General features: G+C 44.1%; 2 protein-coding genes and 1 long non-coding RNA gene across 3 annotated transcripts in view; 1 reads left to right on the forward strand and 2 right to left on the reverse strand.

Moving 5' to 3' along the window:
* The window catches only part of PLCG1 (phospholipase C gamma 1), a 35473-nt gene extending 35266 nt beyond the window's left edge, over window positions 1-207 (reverse strand). The window contains exon 1 of the mRNA XM_081257882.1: window positions 157-207. The gene's annotated coding sequence lies outside the window, so the exon portion shown is untranslated. The remainder of the gene's footprint in view (window positions 1-156) is intronic.
* LOC308629716 lies at window positions 22-27437 on the forward strand. The gene is made up of 4 exons (XR_014017703.1): window positions 22-110; window positions 1332-1484; window positions 3438-3553; window positions 24580-27437. It is a non-coding gene; the product is annotated as an uncharacterized lncRNA (long non-coding RNA).
* TOP1 (DNA topoisomerase I) overlaps window positions 10085-27611 on the reverse strand; it is an 82950-nt gene continuing 65423 nt past the window's right edge. Inside the window, exons 14-21 of the mRNA XM_081257883.1 lie at window positions 20289-20432; window positions 19168-19353; window positions 18008-18076; window positions 17351-17465; window positions 15939-16066; window positions 12776-12870; window positions 12405-12554; window positions 10085-11373 (exon numbers count right to left, since the gene is read on the reverse strand). Coding sequence (XP_081114009.1) covers window positions 11271-11373; window positions 12405-12554; window positions 12776-12870; window positions 15939-16066; window positions 17351-17465; window positions 18008-18076; window positions 19168-19353; window positions 20289-20432 — 990 coding nt within the window. The 3' untranslated portion in view covers window positions 10085-11270. The remainder of the gene's footprint in view (window positions 11374-12404; window positions 12555-12775; window positions 12871-15938; window positions 16067-17350; window positions 17466-18007; window positions 18077-19167; window positions 19354-20288; window positions 20433-27611) is intronic.

Genomic DNA, 27611 nt, shown 5'->3' on the forward strand with positions numbered 1-27611 from the left:
GTCAGTCGCACACGCCGGCTGCCCAGCCCACTGTCCCGCACAGGCCCGGCCGCAGCAGTTCCCTCAAGCCCGCTTCCGGAGCGCCGCCCGCGCAGCGACCGGGAGGAGAGGTGAGGGTGCGGAGCGCCCCCCGGGCCCGCCAGCCAAACCCAGTACCTGGGCGGGCTGCCCGGCGGAGGGAACCAGGCCAGGCCGCTTCGCCTCACACCCGCGGTGGCGGTGGCGGCGGCGGCGGAGGCGGGTCCTCCGCTCTCCCTCTCTGGGGAGGGGCGGGGGCGGGGCCTCCTGCGGATTGGTCGGCAGGCTCTGATGGACAGCCGTCCTGTCCCGTCTTTCCCCTCTGGTCGCCCAGGGCCGGCCCGCGGGCAGCTCCTAAGATTGTTGGACCCACGTTTGTCCCGGCCCAGTGACCAGTGTGGCCTTGGGGTGTCCCGTTATTCGGAGTAGTCCCCCAGGCCTGAGCATCCACTGCAAGCCCTCCAGTGGTCTTCTCCTCTGTCCCTTGCCTGGACCAGTGTCCTCCTCACCGCACGCTGCGTCTCCACGCTGCAGGACGCGGGCTCAGGCCCTACCTCACTGCGCCCCTCCTACAGATGCTCTCCGGAGCTTTGGTTTTCCCGGCCCGACTCCCCTTGTTTTCCTTCTCCCTCTCTGGCCGCTGCCTTTCGACCTCCAGAAGCTTCTCTTCCTCCGCGGTGGGTCCTGAGTCAGTTCCCAAGGCGACCTGACCCTTCCCATGGCGTCACCCCCCGTCACCCCTCCCCCGCCAAACCCAGGCACCCTAGTGCCAAAGCTGTATCTCCCCCGCATCCAACTACCTGCTTCACGTCCCCACGTAACACAGACATCTCACCTTCCTCTTCAAATTGCTTCTCCCACAGGCTTCACATTCTCAGAACGTGGCATTAAACTCCTCTAAGATGCTTGGGCCAAAACCATTGGAGATACCCTTGATTCCTCTCTCTGCCTGAACTCCACAGCAATCCATCAAGTCCAGTTCACTCTACCTTGGGATATCTCCGCTCCACCCACGAGCCCAAGGCCCATCTTCTCTCAAACAGACTCTTTAGCCTCCTTGGTCTTGCCTGCATCTATTCTCTATTCTCTAGTCTTTAAAATGAAATTAAACATGATTCCCTACCTCCAGCCTCAAACCATTCATAACTTCCCATGGCACACAAAATCCACTCTCCCTACCTGGCCCAGCAGGTCTTACGTGGTCTGGCCCCTTTCTCACCCATTTCATCTCTCACCACCTCCCCTTCACCCCATCCTCTAGCCACAAGGCCTTTTGTTGGTTATTTGAATAATTCCCACTCTTTGTCTTCCAGCAGCCACTCCCTAGACTCACCCCTGCAATCTAGCTGCCCCTGTCACAGAACACCGCCCAAACTAAAGACACCTGCGGTCACAGTGGAGCCTGTCTGACGGATGTTGAGCCAGGCAGAGCCAGACAGAGCAGGACAACGTACTACACGTCAGAGGTAAGAGGCTCAGCACAGCACCCAGCTGATGCTAGAGAAAGATCCAGGCTTCCAGGAATGTGTGAGTACATGTAAGTATGTGCTTGGGCTTTCCACCCATCTGGGTGGTGACTAGTGTCTGGGGCTACCTCTGACTTTGTCTTGCTGTAGTGGTAGCATGTGTGTGTGTGTGTGTGTTTTGATCCCCTCAAGTGCAACCCCCAAGGAGCTGAGAATTCAGCCTGCAGTTGAGGTGTTTGTGCTAGTAGGCTTCAGCCACCCAAGGGGAGGTGGAGTGGCTGAGATGGACTGCCACCTAGTGACAGGCCTTTAAAGTAGGAGGGAGGGAATGAAAGTTGACCCAATGCCCGGCCCAGCATTACAAGGTTTACAACATGTTGTCACACCTGATCCTCATAATTACTCTAATCAGGGATGATTGTTCCCAATTTACTGATGAAAAACTGAGATTCAGAGAAGTTCTACAGCTTGCCCCAAGGCCACATAACTAACAAGTGGGGATTTGAACCCAAATCTGTCTGACGCCATACATTTTCTGCCTCACAGGAAAGCCACTGGCTTCAGTAGGTGTTGGTGGTCAGTGGACAGTGGACACGGATGCTAGCTGGCTAATCAGCAAGGGTGAGGGGAGGCCCTGGGCGTGGCTGGCTCTGGGAGTGGCTGGCCCCGGGCACAGGAAACCTGAGTGCAGAACTTGAGTGCTCACAGCGTGTGGCTTTGGCTTGCTGGGGCTTGAAGTGGTGCTTGCCCCTGTCTGCGGCCTTGAGCTTCTCTGTGCTAGGTGTCGGAACCATGAGTCAGGAGAACAAGAGAAACTCAGCACCAGCGCCCCGGGAATTCACAGACATTAGACAAACACTTTGTTATGTAGGGACAATTACCATGGAGGCTATGGAGAAAAAGAACAGAGGGCTATGAGCTAAAACATTAGGGAGACTTACTTGAGATCTAGTAGGCAAGGAAGACATCAGCAGAGGCCTAAAGGATGTGAGGAGATGGCTGGGTGAATTATTAGAGGTGGGTTGGAGGAAAGTACTTTCCAGGCAGAGGTAACAGCATATACAAAGGCCGTGAGACCAGAAAGAGCTTAGTAAGTTTAGGAATAGAAAGAAGGCTAGAGTTTACTAAATGAGAGGGAACACGGGAGGTGATGAGGCCAGGAAGACAGGTTGGGGCTGACTGGGCCCCTCCCTGCTTATCTGATCTAATCCGTTTTTCCAGGAGGCCTCCTAAGTGCTGCAGCCCTCATTTACTTCTTGGGCCAACTTGGGCAGCCTGTGGGTGGTGATGCTTTTTAAAAATCTCCATTTTTCCATTTTCTGAGAGCTTCCCGACATGTAGCCCATGCTTCCTTGCTTTTGCTTTTACTTTTGCCTCTGGGTCCGGGCCTCCGGGGGCTCCAGAAATCCCTGCCAACAGGATCTCAAGTTTTCAGTCTGCTGCCAGGATCTTAATCAGGAAACAGGGCCCCATTTTTTCCTGGGACTTCTGAGCCAGCATCCCAGGCCTCAGGTGCCTCCCTCCACCAAAGTAGATTCAGGAAAAGCAGGGTGCACAGAGGGTGTGACTGGTATGGGCTTCCCCCAGCTCAGCATATATATGGGTACGTGGGTGTTACTGGCAGTGCCTGCAGCTGCGCTGGCTGGGAGGGAGCAGCCCAGCACCCACGCAAGGCCCACACAGATGACATCACCAAAGCTAGCCCGGCTTGGGCCTATTTCTGTCAACACTCATGCTTCAGCATGCTCTGGCTACGCCAGTACCTGTGCCTGGAGTTTGGGGGGGAGTCCCAGCCGAGTTGCCCCTTTGGCCTTGTGGGCCTGACCCCACAGGTCTTTATTTAGCAAACACTTAGAACAGTACTTGGCATGTAGTATAACTGCTTTACCCCCATTGGCTCATTTACTCTTTATTACAGCTGAGATAAGTTCTCTCATTATCCCCATTTCACAGAAAAAAAATTGAGGCATGGAGAGATTAAGAGGCATACTCGTGGACACATAGCTAAGAGGTGGCAGAGATGGGATTCAAACCCATCCAGAGTCCATGCTATGTTGCCTTCCATGTAGGTATGAACATTTTATTGTGTTTTCTTACCCCTTCCTTAATACCCATACCTGATGTGTTTTCTATTTTCAGTTATTTGGTTAAATACTGTTACAGGCTCGGTTCTTTGGGAAACAGGCTTTGTGACAGAGGTTAGTGTGCAGAACATGTTTTAGGGAGTGCCCTTGGGATCAACACTGTGGAAGGGAGGGAAGGAAACAGGAGGGGACGCAGGGAGAAGTTAAGCTGTGATTCAGGCCTGGTGACAGCCTCAGCCAGCGCCCCCAGGGAGCTCTGTTGCAGCACCTCAATAAGCCATTGAACGTGGGCTGTCTTCGGAAGAGCACAGCCTCGGCCAGACAGCTGTCTGCAGCCACGGTGGTCTTAGGGAGCTGACAGGTTTCCCGGAAACAAATGCTTCCTTGAAGGGGAATCTGAGTGGCACATCACTGTGCCCATCACAAATGTCTCCTTTCTAGTCTTTTAAGTACTCGAAACATTTCTTAAAAGGCAAAAATCTTGTACTGTAGAAATGGGATATGTTGTTATCCAAAGGAGGAATGTAATTTGGTTCATATGGGTTAATGTGGCGGCTGTGATTGAGAATCGAATGTTGGCTGAGCTACCTGGTAGCCAAAGCAAAAACTCTTTCTATTCTGGTAATTGATTCCTTGGGGGAGAAAAATTTTCCTGGGTTTAAATTATAAAAGAAGTTTCTCAAGTGGACACTTACTTGATTGAAATAGTGGAGAATGTTCTCAGCAGGTTAACAGCAAATGCCGACACAGTTTTCATTGTTCCTAGTAATGACCTCGAGTGAATATAGAAGGTGTAAAAATATAGCTTAGTGAAGCCCCTTCCACAGTTGAAGGTAGGCAGATTTATAGACTTGCAGCATCAAATCTGATCCACACATGAAACTTTATCCCTTTTCTTTAAACTTCTTAAAATTTTTACTCAGTAGTTTATTATGTTAGATGTCTGACCAACCCTTCTCAAGCGTTTGAGTCAGCAGCCTGCCCGTAAGCATACAGCTCGTACTTAATAAGCATTTACCTTAGTGCACTTTGAACTCCATCCCACAATCTGCGGTCTTGTCTTTTGAGCTCTCGTCCCCAGTATCCATCCATTGGCTCTACCTTAGTCATTGGGCCTCACACTTTTTCTGTCTTATTCTCCTGATCACCTGGGAGGTACCCTCAGCCGCTCCAGAGCCCGTGTTTTCTGTCCCTCAGGGGGAGACCAGGCCGGGACTCTGCTCTCTCTGCAGACCCTGCTTCCCCTTTGCTGCTGGGCTCCTCTAATGGGACCCAGATGTTGAGGCAGGAGAGCTGGACTCCAGATGTCCCTTCTTCAGGGAGGTGGCAGGGATACTGTAATTGCTTGGCTGCAGGCAGAGAAGGGGAGTGCCCTTGCTAGCCGCTGGCACAGGCCAGGCCGGACCTGCTGTTTTTCCACCTTTTCTTCCCTTCTTCCACCAAACACTCCTGATGCCTCCTCTATAGCATTGAGATAGCAGAATGAATCAGACCGAGTTCCCTCTCCAGTAGTGGAGAGAGAAATGCCAACAGACGTTTGTCAACAGATGACAATTTAGTGTGATAAGGGCCCCTGGAGCACCGGGAAGGGACAGCTGACCTTACTAGACCTGTTGGTGGCTGTGGGGACAGAGCAAAGTGAGGGGTATGCCTGAAGGTATGGCAGCTCCAAATATAAGACAGTCAATCACCTGTTTTCACAATAAGGTCATTCCAGGTGTTTTGTGGCTGTTTTTGCAACTAAAATGTATTGATAAATACTTTTAGAGATGCATGATTCAGATGTCCACATGTAAGTTTATTTAGTTACATATTTTAGTTATTTATCTTTTAAATTTATTTATTTTATTTATTTCATTTTTGGCTGTGTTGGGTCTTCATTGCGGCGCGTGGGTTTTCTGTAGTTGTGGCGAGTGGGGGCTAGTCTTCATTGCATTGTGCAGGCTTCTCATTGCGGTGGCTTCTCTTGTGGAGCACGGGCTCTAGGCGCACGGGCTTCAGTAGTTGTGGCGCATGGGCTTAGCTGCTTCACGGCATGTGGGATCCTCCCGGACCAGGGCTCGAACCTGTATCCCCTGCATCGGCAGGCAGATTCTTAACCACTGAGCCACCACGGAAGTCCCTCTTTACATGAATCTTTGACTTCTATATAGTTGTCGCCATTAAAGCCACTTTTTGAGTCATCTAGTATAATTTCTGAAAGCACGTCATCTTCTTTCTCAGTCGAGAAAGAGCACTTTTGAAAAATCAGCTCTATTAAGGAATAACTTACACAAACTAAAATGTACCCATTTTAAGTGTAAAGTTTGGTGAGCTTTGACAAACGTATACCCTCATGTGACCTCCACCCAGTTAAGTCATAGAACATTTCCATCACCCCAAAGTGTTTGGGTGTCCTTTTACAGTCAGTCTCCCCTGCCCCCAGCCGGCAATCACTGTCAACTTTCTGTCACTACAGATTAGTTATGTGAGTTCTAAAATTTCATGTGAATGGAATCATAGAGTATGTACCCTTGGGTCTATGTTCAGCATAATGTTTTTGAGATTCATCTGTGTTGTTGCAGAGAAAATACTTTTTGAATCAGTACTATCACTAGAAATTTTAACCTAAGCATAATTACCTTTTTGTATAACATGAAAACAGGTTTCTTTTCATTTCTCCCATAGATATATATTAATGATCTACATAATCACCACTTAAACTGTATTGCTTTAAAAATGTTACAGAAAATTTCAAATGTATATAAATGGAGACAGGAGAGCATCAGCCAGCTTTTTTTTTTTTTTTTAAATATTATTATTTTTTATTAGTTTCTGCTTTATAACAAAGTGAATCAGTCATACATATACATCTGTTCCCACATCCCTTCCCTCATGCATCTCCCTCCCTCCCACCCTCCCCATCCCACCCCTCCAGGCGGTCACAAAGCACCGAGCTGATCTCCCTGTGCTCTGCGGCTGCTTCCCACTATCTATCTACCTTACGTCTGGTGGTGTATATATGTCCATGCCTCTCTTTCGCTTTGTCACAGCTTACCCTTCCCCCTCCCCATATCCTCAAGTCCATTCTCTAGTAGGTCTGTGTCTTTATCCCTGTTTTACCCCTAGGTTCTTCATGACATTTTTTTTTTTTTAATTCCGTATATATGTGTTAGCATACAGTATTTGTCTTTCTCTTTCTGACTTACTTCACTCTGTATGACAGACTCTAGGTCTATCCATCTCATTACAAATAGCTCAGTTTCGTTTCTTTTTATGGCTGAGTAATATTCCATTGTATATATGTGCCACATCTTCTTTATCCATTCATCCGATGATGGACACTTAGGTTGTTTCCAGCTCTGGGCTATTGTGAATAGAGCTGCAATGAACATTTTGGTACATGTCTCTTTTGGAATTATGGTTTTCTCAGGGTAAGCCAGCTTTAATTATGAACTGGTGGCCACTCTTGTTGTGTGCCAGACTCTACCCACTAACCCCTTCCATATAATTTTGACACAAATCTTAGCTCTATAATGTTATCTATAAATGTTTCAGTGTTTTTCTAAAAGACTCTTTAAAAACATACATACATAACTGCAGTACCATTTTCAAACCTGAAAAAATCAACACCGTTTTGCTATTTAAAGTGATCTTGAAGAGGCCTGTTTACATGTAATACTAGGGATTGTGAGAAATAATTACCGAGTCTGTGGTAAATTTCTTTGCCTCCTTGTTTACTGGTTTTGTCAAGGGACTACTTATAATCATCCAAAACTAGCTTGACTGAGGTCATTTCAGGATAATGTGTTTTCTCCAAAAAGTGCTTTTTGGTTCGAAACAGTTGAGAGAATAACGCAATATATGAGGGATTTTGTAAGGACTGAAATATAAGTAAACTCTTTTCTCAGAAGAAAAAAAATTTTTTTTTAAGTTTTCTGTGGAGGAAATACCTATATTTGGTGTATGTGGTATTTAGGAGGTGATATCAGAGTTGGTGATTTACTGGTTGTGGAAGTGAGAGAAAGATGTAAAGGATGACGCCTGCCCTAGGTTCCAGTTGGGGGACAGAGTGGCTGGTGGTGCCTTTCCCTGAGATGTGAAACCAAGCGCAGTGGGCTTGGAGTGGTAGGTACTGAGCTCGGTTCTACAGACTTGAGATTGAACACGGACATCCCCACTGAGACGTAGTTGGCAGTGCAGTATGTGTCTGGAGCTCAGGAAGGGGGTCTAGGCTGGAGGTACAGATGTGGAGGTCATCATGTTCAAGTGTGAATGAAATCAGCTAGGCTGAGAAGAGAACCACAGCAGTTAAGGACCTGATACAGGAGGAAACAGAAGCAACAGCCTGAGAGGGAGGGGTAAAATCAGGAGAGGATGGCACCATGGAAACCTGGGAGAAGAGCTTTAAGGGAGTGGTCACCCGTTGTATGATTCCATTTATGTGAGATGTCCAGGAAAGACAGATCTATAAAGTAGATTAGTGGAGGCTGGAGGTGGGAATGGGGATTAACTGTACATGGGCATGAGGGATCTTACTGGGGGGAAGAAGTTCTAAAACTGATTTATGGTGATGGCTACACCACTCAGGTTACTAAAAATCATTGTACAGTTGGAATGGGTGGACTTACGATATGTAAGGTATCAATAGTAATTAAAAAAAAGTGGTCAAGTGCCCAGTGCCACAGTAAGTTTAAATAAGATGCAGAAGCCAAGCCCATGTAGTGGTTTGGTCGCTCATTCATGGGTGATTGTGGTCCGAGTGGAGGGGGAACTGGAGGCAAGATGGGGCAGAAGCTAGTTGCAGTGGGTGGGGGAGTGACCGGGTGGTAGAGATGACTCATTCCAGGGGCTTGTGAAACAGAGAGAGGGAGGGGGTGGTGGCTGGAAGGGGTTGGGAGTTGTGGTTTCTTTTCTCGTTTTTTTTTTTTTTTTTTCTTTAAATGTGGGAGAGCCCTGAGGTAGACTCGACAGGGAGAGCGGACGGGCTGACGAGACGTGGCGTGGCGTGTGAGGGCGGAGGCAAGCAAGCACCCGGATGTCTGGCTGGGGTAGCGTGTGGAAGCGGTCTCCCTTTGCCCACAGCGGGACTCCAGCATCATGGAGCAGCCTGACAGGAGGGAGTGGGTCAGACCCTGCACATCTGGCCTCTGCTCCCAGACGAGGCTGGAAGTGGGAGGAGGGAACCTACCTGCCAGATGAATAGGAAGGGGTGGGTCTCCTGACTCCGTGTTCAAGCATCCTTTGGGGCCCTTCATACCTGGCCCTCACCTACCTGTCTAGACTCTTCCCTCATCGCAGTGGCCAGGTCAGCTTTCCATTCTCTGGCTTGCTCTCCCAGCCTTGTTGCCACCACTCAGGATGTCCTTCACAACCATTCTTGACCAGTATCTAGTTGCCCTGCACCTGCCCTCAGCAGAAGGAAGGTCCTTGCCAGGAAAGGTGGGCACAAGTTTGTGCTCATCAGTAAAATCTGCCTGTAAGGCCGCCTGTCCCCGGTTTCTAGTTGTGGTCCAAGGTTTGTCCTCTGGTTGTGGCAGGTCCTGCTGAAGTGTATTGATAAGGCATTGGACGAGCCTCTCTTGTTACTATTCCTTACATTCAGTGGTCTAGCTACCCCAGAACCATAGAATTCAAAAATGCCTGGCTGCAATCTCTTGCTCCAAAGCAATGGTGGCTACATAACCTCCTTTATTTCCTGGGGTGAATGCTGCCCTCACTGGCCAGTGACATACAGGCTGCCAAGGACCCCTCAGGATTCTCTGCAGTGGGCCCAGCCCCAGGAAGTTCAGAAACCGTCAGGGAGATGGCTCTCCTCCCAGAGTATACCTGTGCCTGCTGGCTAGCTAAGGGACCCGTTCTGACCACTTTAGCCTTCCTGCCCCCCTGCTCCATTTGACCAGGAGACCTCACCTTTCAACCTAATTCCAGACTTAGCTGTAACCTAGGATGAATGGAAAAACAATTATTGTAGGGACCCTGGCCAGCTCAGGTACTAGAGCACAGAGAAGGGGTCACAGACCACTCAGTCAACAAAAGAAGCCTGCATTCCATCTGGGAGAGAGCTTCTGGGATCCAGTGTTCTGACTGGCTTCGTACCCTTCATTCTTGCCATCCTAACAGTAACCTTAGCCACATAAGCAAACCCAAAGAAGCTCCTACTGCTTCTTGCCAGCACACATGGAAAGTGTTCCAAAATCTGCCTCCTGAATACACTTGCTCCATCTTGCTCAATAAACCTACCCTATGCTCCAAATATAGTTCTTGCACCCCACCTGTTCTTGTAGATTTTCTGTACTCGCCCTCACTTCCTGGGCCTGCCTTTTTCTAAGGATGTGGACTCTGGCTCCCTCCTCTTTGACCCACACCCACGGCAGCAGGACAGATGCAGCCCCTTCCAGGCCTGGCCCAGCCCCAGCTCCTGGGGAGGAAGGCACCACCGGAGCAGGCAGACCACATCCCACTCCAAGTCCCAGCCCCAGAGCTCCACTCTGGCTTGGGGCCCTGGGTAACAAAGAGGCAGACACCAAGTTTCCGTTAAGTTGTAGGAATTTATTTTAAATAACCTACAGTTGATTAAAAGGGAATTCATGATAAAAATAGAAGATACTTGAGGAAAGATGTGGGAAATGGACTCTGCACACACGCTAAACTAACAATGCCTCTAAAACTAATGATTATAGCAAAAAATGTCTTCACATTAAAATTCTGCTTTTTATGTGTTTTTTTTTTCCATTTTTTACACAATTACAAAAGAAAAAAATAAAAGCCCTAAAATCTTGATTATTTTTCCTTTTTTGGACCAAATACTCATTTTCCTCTAAATTTTTTACCTGTGGAACTTTTTATACAATAAAATCTTTCAAGTGAAAGACTGGGGTTTAAAATGAAAACGATGGGTATCTGGAAGGGCACAGAGAATGTTCAGAACAAAGGATGATGGGAAAATGGTTTCAGTCACTGATTATTTCATTATCCTTAGACTCGCTCAGCCCCTCTCATCCCTCCCCAGCCCCAATCTACACGATCTTTAAGATCAAGAAAAAGGTTTAAATATTTTAAAATAATTAAAAAGAAATAAAAATTCACATTTAAAAAGGAACACTCAAGTCAGGAAATATTTTCCCATCATGCTTTTCTGTGAACAGGTGTCTGAACCAAAACACTGCCGATGTCACGACTGCTTCAAGTTTAATGAAAACTGATTCCCATGACAATAGATAGTGACAACTCTAACAGGTGCGCTGGGTTTTTGTTCTACTTAATTTTAAATTCCTGAAATGGGGGAGAGGGGAGTTTAGGAACTCATTTCTATTAAAATATAGAAGTTATTGCAAAACCCTAACTGTAAAAACGCACCAATATAATCGGACTTCATATACAGTAGCTAAGAGAATCCAAATGTTTCAGTGAAACAGTGAATTTGCCTGGCAACTCTGACAAATTCCCATCCACTTGACCCCTTGAAAATAAAAACAAAATTCAAAACAAATCATACAGCTAGAATTTTGATATCTGAAATATTTTTAAATAAGTTGTCCATAGGACAACTGGCTCAGCTCTCCCTTATAATATTTCCAGGTTTATCTTTTCTCAAAGATGTTGCTTTGTTAAGACTTGCTGCCTCTTTCCCTCAGGTGCGAGGGCAGTCGAGGCTCACAGTTTATCCATCTGCCCCAAACCACACTGTTCCTTTTCACAGAACCCTGCCCGTCAAGACTGGCTAGAACTCGTAGTCCTCGTCAGCCATGTCGATGGCCCAGGCAAACTTCTCCCGCTGGGTTTTGTTGTAAATTTTCTCAATTGGGACCCCCCACTTCTTGCACCTGCAGACAAGGGAGAAAGAATGGGGATTAGTGTGTCTCAGGGAACAATGGGCCAGACCCAAGGCTGAGGCTTGGATGTGCCTTCTCCTTCACATCCGTCTGGTGAGAATGAGAGTTAATAAGGTACCAGACATGTTTTCTTAGAGCTTCATGTGCTCAACTCATTTAATCTTGACAAAGACTTCTAAAGTAGATGCTATTATAGATGTACAAATGAAAAAGGTACAGATGAAAAACTAAGGCAGAGAAGTTAGGTAATTTGCTTTCATTCTCATGCAGCTAGTTAGCATGGAGCTGAAAAGTGAACCCAAGCCATCTGGCTCCAGAGTCCATGCTCTTAACCACTGCAGTCTATTGCCTGTCAAGCTAACCAAACCTCCAGCACCAAACAGGGCAAAAAGAGTAGAAAGGGTACAAGAGCTCGCTGGAACCCCTGGCCCAAGGGCCACAGGAGATGACTGCTCCTCCTAGGCCCAGAAGCTAATAACTCAAGTTAACTAATAAGCATCTTCCAAAAAAGCCATTTATTTTGGATGTTGGGGCTGGGGTGGGGGAGTGGTCCAGGGAAACAAGCAAACAGTAGTGCAAACTCTTTGCATAGGTTTCTCAGATCTGTATTCTCATTTTTTCCCCCTCCTTGTCCATACCTTACTTCCTTCACTTGTAAAAAAAAAAAAAAAATTTTTTTTATTGAAAAGTTAAAGTGTAGGTAGATGGGTGGGCTCTTTTGTATTTTTCCTTCAATAAGGACTAAGAGTCTCCATTCTTGTCCTAAAGTTCCATTAGGGGTAGGGACCATACCTGCATTAACAGACATAAACACACTCCAAGATGGTGTAACAGTGTTGACCATTTAGGACCGACGTCCAGGATGTTCCAGTGCATTTGTAGTGGGCACAGCAGAAGACAGAAGTTTCCCAGAGGACTCTAAGTGTGCAGCGTAGGAACTGCATGTGAAAGCTGACAATGCTCTTGGAACCCCCATCACCCTTCTCAAGCCAGCAGGTGGAGTTCAAGGGTGCAGTGCTTACCAAGCCACGGAGATCCTTGGGTCCAGATAATTGAGTTTGGAGGTTCCCAAAGCAATTTGTTTATTCTCCTCTCGGTCTGTGGCTTGTACTTCAAGCTTCATCAACTGCTCCTCCAGTCTCTGCACAGCCTTCTTCTTTGACTCTACCACCCTGGAAGAAAGGAAGTCATCAAGAGCCAGGCCTGCCTCTGGACAAGAGCACTGCAACCCCATGGTGCCATCCAGGGGCAGTGAAAGCAGAAAAGCCCCAGGTACAGAGATTTCTATAAGACATCACTCAGAAACCCTAGAAAGGCTAGGGCCTCTGGCTGATGCTCCGCCCCTTTTCCTCTCCCAACCAACCCCCAGCTTTGTATCACACCAGGCACGTACTTCTTGGTTTTTGCATCCTTAAGGACCTTGGCATCAGCCTTAGCACTTTTCAGGTCTCTCCGGGCATCTGCTAGCTGTTCCTTCTTAGCATCAATCTGGGTGGGGAAGAACAGTAAGATTTAGGAATAAAGTAAGCCCGGAGAACACAAAGGAGGGCTCCTCAAGAGAAGATGAAACCTAGAAGTTGTCTACACCAGGCAGGCTGTCTTGGTGGTGTGCCAGGTCAAAACAACTAGGGGTGGCTTCATGAAGGCACCGAGTAGATGTGCAGCGGGTGCTGAATTCAAATGCTGCTTGGCCATTTACATTCTTCAGTCACCCTTGAAGAAATGAGGGTTTTATAGGCAGTGACCCAGGGCCCCCATTAATCCAGAAGCTCAGGGAAAAGAACCCACTGGGACTGGGAATGTGGGTGCTAATGTTTCAGTCAGAGAACACTTTGGTTTTAGATACTGGGAGAGGGGGGCTACAGGTGAGAGCTGTTTATCAAACGGCTCTTGTGCCAGGCTGTCGCTTCCATTCTAAAAATACTACTGCAGGAGATACTCTTCATGAGGCTGAGATAGGGTCCTTGCATCTTCTGAGCGCAGCTCATTCCTCAGATTCTACCAGCACTCTGGGAAGGAGCCGCCAACTTCTCAAGAAAGAAGGATGCACTGAAGAGAATATCCAAGGGACCAGAAAATGGCAATTAAAAGGTACCCAGGAAGCCAAACAGCTCAGCTTAGTCTGTTCCAAGCCAATACACGGCATGGCCTGGCTTTGGCATTCTGTTTTTAAAAGGAGAGAAAACTGAGATGGGAAGGAAATTAAAATGGTCGTCACCCAAAGCAGATTTGAAAACTTTTTAGTTGTGGAGCTCTTTTTCCAAATGAAATCTCATGGAGACCCAGGCTTTAAAGGAAGAGACAAAGGCAGTTCCAGTCTTTCTTGCTTGAAAGAACCAGTTCTAAGTTCTTCTTTTTTTTTGCGGTACACATGCATCTCACTGTTGTGGCCTCTCCCGTTGTGGAGCACAGGCTCCGGACGCGCAGGCTCAGCGGCCATGGCTCACGGACCCAGCGGCCTGTGGGATCTTCCTGGACCGGGGCACGAACCCGTGTCCCCTCCATCGGCAGGCAGACTCAACCACTGCGCCACCAGGGAAGCCCTAAGTTCTTCTTACTTAAGCAAAGCAACACTGTGGAGTTAGAGCCCCAAAGCAGTGAGCTCACGCTGCTGGGAGCAGGAAAGCCCCTGACCTGTTACTACCTTGCTAACCTGTAAGGTCAAGGGAACCTCTGCTGAGTAAATACATGCCTGACTCATACACACTGAGCTGTTGCTCTCAGCCTGGAATTGTCTGTTAGATTTACATGCACAGCCTAAGACTGGAAACAGAGGTCACCATTGTGAGACAATCATTAAATGTGTTTTACTATGAATGGCTTACTTCCAACATCTATGTTGTCCAAAGTCAAGCTGAAGGAATTGACACAAAAGCATCACAGACACCACTAGCCAGATTCTTAGGCCAGAAATGCAACAAACCACAATCTTTTAACCATTTCTGTGAATGCTAAATTGGCAGGCTATGTCGAATTCTCTCAAAGCATCAAAGACTCCATTGATTCACTTGGCAAACAGGGGCATGTGTTTGCTTTGTGGGCACACAGGAGATGGTTCCTGTGCTTAGAGGGCTCGTCTGGCAGGCAGCCTGGGTGCCCAAACAGTGGTTCCAGAGTGAGACCAACAAAAGGCCTCCTCATGCTCCAGGGAGGGGTCTCCTGAATTAGGTAAATACCACCTGAATAGTCATGCTTTTACTTCTGGCTTGGAATGATAGCATGAGGAGAGTAAACGGCACCAGATGACTGCCATTAACAGAGCTGCTAAGATGGGCAGTCTGTACAGGTTCTTTGCCTGCCAGTCACATGATCCAAGGATTTGAGATGTCTATGGACACACATTTATTTACTGTGGATGTGTGCATCCCTTCAGGAAAGCCAGGTGGCATCTGTAGCATGAACTGCAGGTTGTGTGTGTCTTCTGACCCATATGTACTACACCTGGGTATCTATCTGGAAGAAATTTCAACAGAAGGAAAAGAAAACAGCCTCACTCTACAGCAGTAGTTTTTAAACTCCAGTTGTCCAAGTACAGTATTCTGTGAACGCAGATGGAAAAGAATCAATCTGTAGTTTAATTAACCTCTAGTTGAAACTCATCATTTCTTGTTCAGTTATGAGTGTGGGCAATTAAACACAGTAATATCAGTAGTATCTATGACTTTATCACCCATAGCTAGTTCATTTATTTTCATATTGCTGCAGAAATCAAAGTATCATTTATATTCATGACTACCTTGACATTTACAGTAATTATCAGACCCACCTAAGATCTAACTTAATAAATTAATAAGGAAGGACATTATTACTGTGTCAGACTTTTTGGTAAACATATTTCAAGATAATTGGTTTACTTTGTAACCCATGTGTCTGCTTGTAGTGAAATATCTACAAATTCTCATTGTGGATTAATACATTAGAATGGATTAGTTATGTAGCCATTGGTAACACAGAAATGCGCATCATCAAATGTTAAGTGCCTTTTGCCACTTAAAAGCTCAGTACCAGGCAGAGCTGGAGGAAGGAGAGGCACATGGAAGAGGAACAGCATCTAGTTGTTTGCACATCACCCTCTCCCTCTAGGGCAGCAGCTCTGGCACACAGCCTGTATTCAACAGATGTCTGATGATGAGCTGTATAAAAATATGATTCATATAGAATGTGTAGAAATAAAAATAGTTGTGCTAGGATTAGGGGGAAATTAAATATTGCTTCATCATCTTCAATTTAAAACAATCTAATTTGGAAACAGTTGTATTTCTGGGCTGTGGAAAGGAATTGTCAAGACTATATATCCATTATCCTCATGTATAAGGACAATAATTAGCAGTATTTCAAAGAGGGTACATCAAATTTACCTTCTCAACACAGAATAAAGACTTGCTGGACAACGAGTACCTGATATTCAGTATCTTGATCAGCAATAGCTACTACCAAATTTCCATTTATTTAGCATGAACCTTTCTGATATCCCAACCTAGAAGGGTGGAGTATAAATGCCCATAGCAGACATGCTTCTCTTCATTTTGCTACCCCACCATCCACATCCAAAATACCTTAGATTGCAAGTTCATCATGGACTTCTCAAAAGTTTTTGGTGGTGCCCTCTGATGGTTACAAAGAATTGCAACGGCTCGGTTGGCACGGTTATAAGATAGTATCTTTGCTGGGATGTTCTCATCAGCTGTAAAGAAAGAAACATGGTAATAAGAGTCCATCTGTATAAGAAGAGAGAACACACAATGTTCCTTCCCCAGCGCTTTATCCTCACATAAAGGTTTTACTGGTCCTCATCTCACTCAGATGATCAATTCAGCTTCCCCCAAGGCACAAGGTCAAAATCTGAGAGTCAAGAGAATCATCTGCTTGCCTCAGTGCCCACCTCCTCCATCTAACCACCCAAAATAGCCTGAAGAAAATATGGGAATTGGGACAGAGAGAGCCTGTAGAGGAGGGTAAAATGAAGGGACCAGAAATTTTACATTTTAAAACCACAAGGCACTATATCTTTCAGAAAGAAAAATACAAAGTGTCATCTAAGAAATGTTTTTACTTGTGTCATATAGCATTCTTTACCCCACCCTAAAATACTGACCCTCAACATACCCATCTTTGGCTTTTTGAATACCATTTTCTAATACCATTTGACATATTTCTAGAGGACAGTGGAAATTCAGCAGTGACTAGGCTCCAGAGGAAAAAAAGCTTGTGGATCTCGGTGATACTTTCTGCAGCTAGTTTTTAGGAGGACACTACCTACTCTTTTTTTTCTTTTATACTTATTTAGTTATCTATTTATTTGGCTGTGTTGGGTCTTAGTTGCAGCATGCAGGATCTTCATTGTGACATGCAGGATCTTTTGTGGCAGCACGTGGGCTTAGTAGTTGCAGCATGTGGGCTCTCTAGTTGTGGTGCGTGGGCTCTAGAGCACGCGGGCTTAGTTGCCCTGCAGTATGTGGGATCTTAGTTCCCCGACCAGGGATCGAACCCACATCCCCTGCATTGGAAGGTGGATTCTTAACCACTGGACCACCAGCGAAGTCCCGAATGCTACCTACTCTTAGAGGGAAGAAAAGAAACCTCAGGGAAAGGATTTGCTCCTATGCTGTTTTAGTAACCATGACAACCTTACTCTCTCCAATTTAACAGAATATCATAGCACTTTATCTTCATTCTATGAGCTTTTAAATAACATAGATATAAAACACAAAATGCAGGAATTTTTAGAGCAGACAGAAAGCCCCTGTCAGCATTTCATAAAACTATTCTAGAAGCTAGAGTAGGAATAGGGGAAACAGCACTCATCTGTTTATACATCTAAGCCTTAGCCTCTATTAGAGGGTATGGAGGGAAAAAGTTTCTAGTCACAATGTTGAGGAAAAGTAGAACAGATCTAGGACTTAGCTGAGTAAGGATAGTGGTCATCATCGGTAAGGCCACGGGCCCTATCTGGTCAGGCAGTACTTACGAGCTGTGAGTTCCTTTAGTTGCTGCTGTAGCGTGATGGAGGCGTTGTATGTACGGAACACCTTCGCTGTCAAGCCCTCCATGAGATCCTGAAGATGTTTATTTAGAATACCGGTCTGGAGGAGACAAAGCAACAAAGAGGATGTTGGGATTTAGGTAAAAGCCATACATACCACCCTGGCCCTTCTGGCAAGCTCCAGGACATTTATGCCAGTGCAATTACACCTTGCCAAGTTTACTGTCCTGCCAGTGGGAAGCTAGGAAATGGGAGAATAATTCCAGAATACAGAGTTGCATGTACCTCCCAAAGAAGCACGCTTCAATCTTAAGCAGGCCAATAAAGTAACTGTATCCTTCCCTATTAAGATCTTCCCCAATAAGATTTCAGGGACAGGTCTTGGGTTTCTAGCACAGGTGGCTGAGCATCCAGCCAAGGGAAGGCTCTGCAGGAGCCAGAGGATAACAGGCAGGGTTCATCCACCCCATCCCAGGGCTTCGGCCATGGATTTGCTGTGTGCCTGAGGAAGGGAGGGTGTACAGGGTGCCCCAGGACAGGCCAAGGGGAGAGCCCCAGTCACTCCCAGGCAAACCTCTCCTTTAGGAGCTTGGGAGGCTCTGGCTGGACCCCTCTTCAACCCAGTGCAGTTTGCCCACTCACATTTAGTCTATCAAAAAGATCATCCTCAGGCTGTTTGTTCTCCATAAATAGTTGTAAGTTCTTAAAAACCTAAAAGAGATAAGCAGAGCCTAATTATTATTATTTTTCAAACCTCTACTTTGGAAATAACTGCAACTTAAAACTTGCAAACAAACAAACCAACCCCACAGAGCACAAAGAAACACCCATATCCTTTACCCAGATTCACCTACCATTAATATTTTACCTCATTTCCTATTTGTGCAGTGCACACGTACACTCATTTCCTTTCCACATTTATGTGTGTATATATACAAAATTATTCGTTCGGAACCATTTCTGGGTACTTACATAATTATGGCCCTTTACCCTTGAATACTTCAGTGTGTTTCCTAAGAATAGAGATATTCCCTTATATATACACAGTACGTCTCAGCTTTATAAATTTACACTGACACATTTTTATCCAATCTATTGTCCATGTTCCAATTTTGTCAGTTGACCCAATGATGTTCTTTACCTCCCCAGTATGGAATCCAACCTAAACTCTAATATTACATTTACCCGTCAGATCTCTTTAGCTTTGTTTAATCTGAAACATTTCCACAGCCAGCAAAACCTAATTACTGATGAAACATCAGACTGCTGAAGGGCTGGACTACTGGGGTACTGCACTCTGTAAGGTCTCCGGTTCAAGCCCAGTACTTCTGGGGGACCATGGTGCTGCAGCACCCTCTTCAGCTATGGGCTCAGAGATCCGGGGACTCAAAGGCTACGTTTTTGCTGAATGAGGAGTTGGGGGAAAGTTGAGCAATGTTACGAAAATGACAAATTTGCAACATGACCAGGGAATACTGAAGTGTGGTTAGATCATTAAAACAGTGTGATGGGATAAACCTAATGTGCAGTTCGTTGTGAGGGCCAACTCTCTATAGCATTCTCTGTTGAATGCTGCCACAGGAGATGGCCCCTCATTCCCAGTAAAGTAGCATGGGGTGAGGGGCGCGGGGCAGGGACTGAAAGGAGGTACACAGGACACCAAACAATACCTCTCCACTCTCTTTCAAGCCATTTCTTCTAGTGTTCAGCAAAGCACAGAGCACAGATAAAGCACTCAACAAATGCTTGTTGAATGAATGAATGAGAAAACAGGCCAGGGAGCTCAGGCCACATTAACTTACTCGTTTCTCAACGGGGACTTTGTTATAGTATCTGATTGAGTCCTTTCCCAGGAAGTCAAACTCTACCACGTATTCCTGACCATCCAACTCTGGGTGCAGATTGATGTGCTCCACACGAAGTGAGCAGCAACCCACAGTGTCCGCTGTTTCTCCTTCCTCCTTCTCATTGCCTGCTCGCAGAGCAAGCTGCCCAGGGATGAGAGAAGGAAAAAAAAAAAAAAAGATAAGCATGAATGAAGAAACGTCAACATCATAGGCTCTGTAGGAAACCAAAATCAGAAGCCTCCCCATTCTCTTCGGGGACAGAGCATCAGTTTGCAAGGCCTGGGAATTCCGGATCTGCATTGTTGCTTCTCCCTTATAAAATGAAGTGTGGATCGTCAAGGGATATTAAACTTTCCCAGAAATCTAAGCTTCTGTTTACTCTTGTCCTTTCAAATGGGGATAGAGGAAAGAACATATTTAAAACTCTCGGCAATCAGACTCAAAAAGCTAGTCTCGTAATTTTGCTTAATTTTTAAGACAATTAAGAACTTGTGTTAAAATAACTCAGTGCAAAACCGGGGGAAAACATGAAATCTTTTTCTTCCAAAAGAGTGCTGAGAAACTGATCTTCAAAGCACTGACTTCTAAACTGTAGTTGTGATACATTGGCAGATTATTTAACCAATTTTAAGGATTATAACCATCTTTTTTAAAAACAAGAAAGAGTAAAAAACATCAGAATTCACTGCTCATAGAAAGGCTAAGCATTATTTTATGCAACATTTGTTTCAGTTACACACAAACATATTTATGTGTTGGGTTGTGATATAAAATAAAATTTTTGGGGGTGGTGCACTGTCAGAAAGAGTGAAAATGTCAGTATTTCTGGCACATTCAGATTCATGAAGATCCTCCTATTAGGCAGACTGTATCTAGATAGCATCAGACACTGAACACCTCTCTCTCCACTTCTACCTTCCTTACTGGACCAGAGATCAGGTGAGCAGGGCCACAGACATCTGGGCTGTCACTGCCTCTCCAGCAGTACTTATAGCACAGGGCCTGGGGGAGTAAATGCTTCCCACATCTTTGTTAAGATGAACATGGTAGACGACGTGACGGGAAGATGCTCTCACCTTGTCGATGAAGTACAGAGCTACAGCTCTCTGCCGGACTTTCATCTCTTTGGACTTCCAGTCTTCCCGGTACTGGTTCCGGATCTTGTCCACACACTTCTTCAGCCGCCGAGCAGTCTCATATTTCTGCCAGTCTTTCTCACCCTGCAAAAGACCCAGCGCCAAAGGTGGATTGCTTAGGGACGGTGGAGTAAATAAAGACAGACACTGAATATCCAAGTTCAGAGCTCTGAACCAAAGAGAAGGAACTTGAGCTTCAGTTAAGCAAGGCATATACCTGATGAGAACTCACGCTGTCCCATTTCCCTGACAAGCAGAACTGGCTCTTGTCTGATTGCTAAGAAAGCCTCTGGCTTTCATTTTATGAAACGTTTATGTTCTTAAGAAAAGCCCACAGTGACATGTCCCCAAAATTAACTTCTGTCAACACAAAGGGTATAAACATCCCTATTCCCACATCAGCATCACAGCTTTGCTGCTGAATCTGTGACCCAACAACAGTTTTCTCTTAGGACTGAATTTCATTAAATTCAAGACAATTCATTCACAACTTGATGGAACTGTCAAGGAAGCAGAACCAAAGATAACAACATGTAATTACTAAGGAACACAATGACTTCCAGGAACAGCTATAATTATTCACCATTTTCTAACTTCTGCATTTAAAAGTATTCTTAATGAGATTGAGGGAAACAGTGTTACTGGGAAGACATTTTTTTAACATTAGAGCTTTTAGTGGCAGGTTCAAAAATTGATTCTAAAGCCAATGAAACGTTTTAAAAAGGGTGTGGAAAGACAATCTAATCAACAGTGATGGAAGAAGATTTGTTACCTTGTTGAATGGAAAAAGATTCACAAGCAAGGACTGATAATAATGTCAAGTGAGAAAGGAAAGGAAGGAAAATAAAGAAAATCCAAGAAATCCAAAAGGGCCAGGGAATATTACAAGGCCTGAAACAGACTATATGACATGAACACAGGGACAGAATTTGAGAACTCAAGAATCTCAGCTCTTAGTTCCAGCAGCGCACAACCAAAGATAGTTGCAGTGATTTCTACCTATGACATAGACATGTGGTCTTTAAGGCATAAGAACTGTGGTCAAGGTACCTGGCCTTCTGAGCACGCAGGTGTGTGGGGCACATGGAGCAAGAAATGTCTTCTGGGGCTTCCCTGGTGGCACGGTGGTTAAGAACCTGCCTGTCTACGCAGGGGACATGGGTTCAAGCCCTGGTCCAGGAAGATCCCACATGCCACGGAGCAACTAAGCCGGTGCGCCACAACTACTGAGCCTGTGCTCTAGAGCCCATGCTCTGCAACAGGAGAAGCCACCGCAATGAGAAGCCTGTGCACCGCAACGAAGAGTAGCCCCCACTCGCCGCAACTAGAGAAAGCCCACGCACAGCAAAGAAGACCCAAGGAAGAGAGAGAGAGAGAGAGGGAGAGAAAGAAAGGGAGAAAGGGAAGGGAAGAAGAAAGAAAGAAACGTCTTCTACTTCTAGTTCCTAACATTCAGAAATGAAAGCTACGCTGAGTCATCAGCACTCTCCCACAACTGTGTGTGGACTAGTTGTATATGCTTGTTTGGCTACAAAACAAGAGGCTCAGTAACTACCTGTTGTTGTGGGTGGGTGGTTTAGTAGTTGAGTGATACAGGAGAAATATCCAAGTTCTATATACTGTCAATGGGAAGCTGAAAACTTCTCTCTGGTTTTTCTAAGTACATTCTGACATTTAAGAGGGCAAATAGGACTTCCCTGGTGGCGCAGTGGTTAAGAATCCGCCTGCCAATGCAGGGGACACTGGGTGATCTCTGGTCTGGGAAGATGCCACATGCTGCAGAGCAACTAAGTCCGTGCGCCACAACTGCTGAAGCCCGCACGCCCTAGAGCCCACGCTCCACAAGAAGAGAAGCCACTGAAATGAGAAGCCCGCGCACCGCAACGAAGAGCAGCCCCTGCTCACCGCAACTAGAGAAAAGCCCGTGGGCAGCAACAAAGACCCAATGCAGCCAAAAAAAAAAAAAAGGCAATTACGCATCTTAAAAAAGGAAAAAAAGAGGGCAAATAAGAAAAAGGTGTGGTAGAAACTTTCCTCAAGTAAGTAATAAATCTCAAGTCAGTAATGAATCTCCCTGACAATCACTCTTATATCCACATACACAAAAGACGGGACACGAAAGGCTCATCTTCAACAGTACAGTCTCCAGCTCAGAAGTGGGCTCTCTCCCATCATTCTGATACACACAGGCCTACCAAAACCTGAGTCTGAGTCTTCGAAGTCCAGTAGGGTTACATTTGCTCATTCCTTAGTCATACCACTGAAACAAAGTTTAGAAAACCTAACAAGTAAGTCATTCATGGGATAACCACAAGACCAACTTTTCTTCACAGGTTGGCTAGGCTCCTGGCACAAGGATCCAGGATTCTCTCAAATAAGGACACAGAGATGGGGGTGATGGGAAGAGCCACCTTGTCTAGGTCTAAAAGGAGAGGGCTGGCCTCTAAGAAGTATGCATATCCCTGTGCCCTTCAGTTTCCCTAAACAGAATCCAGAGAGTGAACAGCAATCTGAACCCCACACATAACATTATTTAAACAAAAGACAATAAACTGGCCCTATGTGTTTATACGTTTAAAAATAAAATCCAACCAGCTTTCCATACATGCCGATTCTTAAATATGTTTGTCTTATTATTGATTTGTAGAGTTCTTTATAGATTCAAATCCTTTTCAGATAAAAGTATATTTCCTTCCAATACTTCCTATTCAACCTTTCACTCTGAGTAAATCTTCTAAAAAGATTTTACGTTATGCAGATTTAAGTATACAGTTAGATCAATTTTGACCATCCATAACCCATGTAACCTACACCCCATCAAGTTAGAGAATATTTTTGTCATTCCAGAAAGTTCCCTTATGACCCTTCCCAGTTGATCACCAACCAAGCAACCATTGACCTTTTAATCTGATTTCTATTATCATAGATTAGCTTTGACTAATCTAGAATATTATTTAAATGGAATCATAAAGTTTAGATTCTCATGTCTGGCTGCTCAATGTGTTTTAAAGACTCATCCATGTTGTTGTATTTATCAGCAGTTCACTCCTTTCACCTTGCTGGTATATTCCATGACTATTTCTAATGTGTTTGACTATACTATACTGTGTTTATTCTGATGATGGACCCCGGGATGTTTCCAGTTTTGGACTCGCATAAATATAGCATTATGAACATTGTCGTATAGGTCTTTTTGTGGACATATGTTTTCATTTTATTTGCAGAGTTACCTAGAACTGGAATTAGTATCTTATTGTGGTTTAAATCTGCATTCCACTGATAACTGGTGATGCTGAGTACTCTTTCTTGTGCTTTTTTACTGGCCAATCCTCTACCTTCTGAAGCGTCTGTCTTTTGCTCTTTTTTATGGGGATGTTTTGTCTTTTTATTATTGAGGGATAGGAATTCTTTGTATATTTGAAATACAAGTCTTTTGTCAGATAAACATGTTGCAAATATTTTCTCCGAGTCTGTTACTTGTATATTTATTACCTTAGCAGTGTCCTCTGTTGAACATAAGTTTTTATTTTTAATAAAGTCCACTGTATCAACTGCTTATTGTTAGTGTTTATTTTGTGTCCTAAGAAATCTACTCTAAGGTAATGAAGATGTTCTACCATGATTATCATGTAGAAGCTTTAATGTTCTAGCTCTTACACTTAAAAATATAGAACTGTATACTAAGAAGTCAGGTTCATAATGTAATTTAAAAAAAAATAAGCATGTCTTATTTTCTCCTTCTAAGAAAACTCACCAAAAATCAGAGCTTCCCCAAACTATAAAGTTTTACAAAGACATTTTCCTTCAATCCAGCCCTGTAATCCCCAGATGGTTACATTTAAAAGATTGCAGACACATACATCTTTGAAACCCCTAGGTCCTAAAGAGAGTAAAAACAGAAGTGGGTATTTGGCACTGAGAATATCTTAGTATGATTGAATGCAATGTGATAGCAACAGTGATACTGAAGGTTGCTGTACTTCATTTAAAATAAAAATGATAAATTTTGTTCATAAAGCTAAGACTGGTTTGAAGAGTCTTACTTTTACTAAGGCCTACTTCCCCAGGTTACAAGACCAGATAATGCTTGGCAGGGGTTGGACTTAGCAGTTGAGAACTTACTATAAGCAGTCCTTTTGCAACCTCTCGATCCATGGTTTATCTGGGATCAGAGAGTTTTGTTGAAAACACAGGTTCCAGAAAGCTGGCCGTCATTTCCCTGCTATTTCAGATTCTACGGGCACCAGGTACAGAGTGGAAGAGGAAGGGAATGGAAACACTTGCAAGAAGATGTCTGTATAATGGGAATCCTGGGTGGAAAAGTGGAACAAACCAAGATGAGTATATAAAGATGTGAATGAGCTCAGAACAATCTTTTCAGTAGCTGGAGCCATGTGTTACTGTGGCTCTCAGAAGTCCTGATCCTTTCAATGACCTAGGAGACCAGAAGTAGTGTAACGCTGGCTATGACCACAAGCAGACCAATCCAAGTTTCTGGAAAGGGGGCAAGGACAGGGTACATCAAAGGGACACATTTCAGCTGTGCTCTTTTTTACCCTTGACTAACCAAATTTTTTAAATTGTCAAAAATCTGTAAGTCACATCATGCTTGAGTTAAATTTTTTGAAGGAGCAGAGATGGAGTAGAAAGGTGTAACAGTATTACATGCGAGAAGTGAATGAGCAAAATATAGATACAAGAGCAAGCAAAGACTCTCAGGAGAAATCCCTGGAGGCTGAGCAGAAAGGTGTACAGCAGAGCCCCATGATGGTGGCAGCCTCCCATAAACTGGACCTAAAGTCCCCCATGAAGTAAAACCACCAGTTACCACCCTTCACCCTCTATGACAAAAACTTACTCTTCACAGACCTTTGCATCAGATCAGTCAATGAATTCATGCTTTAATCATCACTGTACTCCAAACATGTAGCAATGAAAGTGCTCCATGCAAGAAGGGGCAACCTGAAGCCAGGGGCTGTGTTAGCGTGGGCTGAGCTGGGTTAGAAGACTTGCTCCAAGACAGGAGGAATGAGCAGAGAAGTGGAGAGCAAAGAGGAGGAAAAGGAAATGATACACAGACAAAAACTACTTCCCATTCAAAAGGGTTTACAAATAAATTCCAAAATATATGAGGAAAATGGGTTAGAAGAACTGCCAACAAAATAATTAGTACATGAATTCACTTCAGGTAACATTTTTTTTTTTTTTTTGCGGTACGCGGGCCTCTCCCGTTGCGAAGCACAGGCTCCGGACGCGCAGGCTCAGCGGCCATGGCTCACGGGCCCAGCCGCTCCGTGGCATGCAGGATCCTCCTGGACTGGGGCACAAACCCGTGTCCCCCGCATCGGCAGGCGGACTCCCAACCACTGCACCACCAGGGAAGCCCAGGTAACATTTTGAAGAACAAAGACTTTCAAGAGAAAAAATATATATAACATCTACTAAAAAGGATAAAAGAATGATAAAATAAGCATGTCTTAAATGAAATGAAATGAAATCAGGTAAATATGAAATAAAAATAATTAGAAATCCTGAAAACAAAAATAATTGAAACCAATTATAGGTGGGATAAACTTTAGATTGGATATAATCAAAAAGAGAATTAGTGAACAGAAGTTAAGTCTCTAGAACTCCCCCGAAATGAAGACCAGACCTAAAGAGACAAATAAATGAGAGGAATGGCCTAGAAGCTATGGAAGAAATAATGGCCGAGAGTTTTCTAGAATAAAAATGCTTCTGTCCTCAAACTGAAAGTCTAGTCTGAGTATCTTTAAAAATATATGTATACTTAGATACACCATAGATCGCCAATAATAAAGATGCATTCTTTACTGGAGAAAAGACAGATGTTAAGAATGAAAATAAACTTTCAGATAAACAAAAGAAAAATTTGCCACCTATGGAAACTCACTAAATAAATGGTAAAGGATGTATTTCAATAAGTAAACCCAGAGAGAAGGTACTGAGTACAGAAATTAATCAAGTATTTGACTGTGACAATAGCTGACTAGTGAGAAGTTATGGTTTCATGGATGACTGTTTTTTTAAAAATATAAAAATAGTGTCACTATTAGAAACTCCAAAAAGTCACAGACACTTTTAGAATAAGAGTTCAGCAATGTTGCCAGATAATCAATATTAAAAAAATCAACAACATTACCACTCCAGTAATAACAAACAAAAATGTAACAACGAAAAATACTTATTCAATAGCACAAAAAACTATAAGGTCTCTAAGAAAAGTTAAAAAAAATATGTAATACCTCTATGGAGAAAATTATGAAACAATATTGAAGGATATATTCAAAGACATGAATTAATGGAGAGGTATAACATGTTCATGGATTGGAAGATTCAATAAAATAATATTTTCTCCCTATTAATCTATAATTGCAATGCAATCTTGTAAGAAAAGTCTCAATAGTCTTCATTAGAACTTGACAAATTTATCTCAGAATTAATGTGGAACAGCAGAGTGCCAAGACAATTTTGAAGAATGAGACGAAGGAAACTTGTCCGACTCAATAGTAAGACTTTATAAAGCTACAGTAGTTCAGACAGTATGCTACTGATGAAGACACAGACAAATGAAACAGGACAGAGAGCCCAGAAACAATATGACATATGTGTACAAATGTGATATATGACAGAGGGGTAACACAACTAAATTGTTCTGGGACAACTGGTTATGCATTTGGGAAAAATACATTAGATCTCAACATCACACCATATACAAAAATACATTCTAGTGGATCAAAGATCCAAATATAAAAAGCAAAATCTTAGAAGCATATGGAAAAAAGAGAAACTTGTGCTCAATGTTGGGAGGATGGTGGTGATGTAAACTGTTTCAAGTACTTTAGAGAACAATTTGGAAATATCTAATAAAGAATTTTTAAGGGACATTTTCGTCTGTATACACAAGGAAAATGTGTTTATGCCAGCACTATTTATATTAGCTAATGACTGTAAACCCCAAGTGTCTCTTGACAAGAGAACAGATAATTTTTTATATAACAGAATACCATGTAGCAAATAAAATGGATAAATTAGAAATGTATATCAAGATAATAAAATCTCAACACCAAAGCTGGGTGAAATAAGTTGCAGAACGATCTCAATAACGTATCTAATTTAAAATCAAACCTTGTAAAACAATACTACATATTGTTCATGCACACATAATGTACTGTAAAAATACAAAAATACACACAAGAATGAAAACATTAAATTCAATATAGTATTCTCTAGGGAAAGAGATGA

This window comes from Mesoplodon bidens, assembly GCF_964165515.1.
Source record: "Mesoplodon bidens genome assembly, chromosome: 15".
Classification (NCBI taxonomy): Eukaryota; Metazoa; Chordata; class Mammalia; order Artiodactyla; family Ziphiidae; genus Mesoplodon; species Mesoplodon bidens.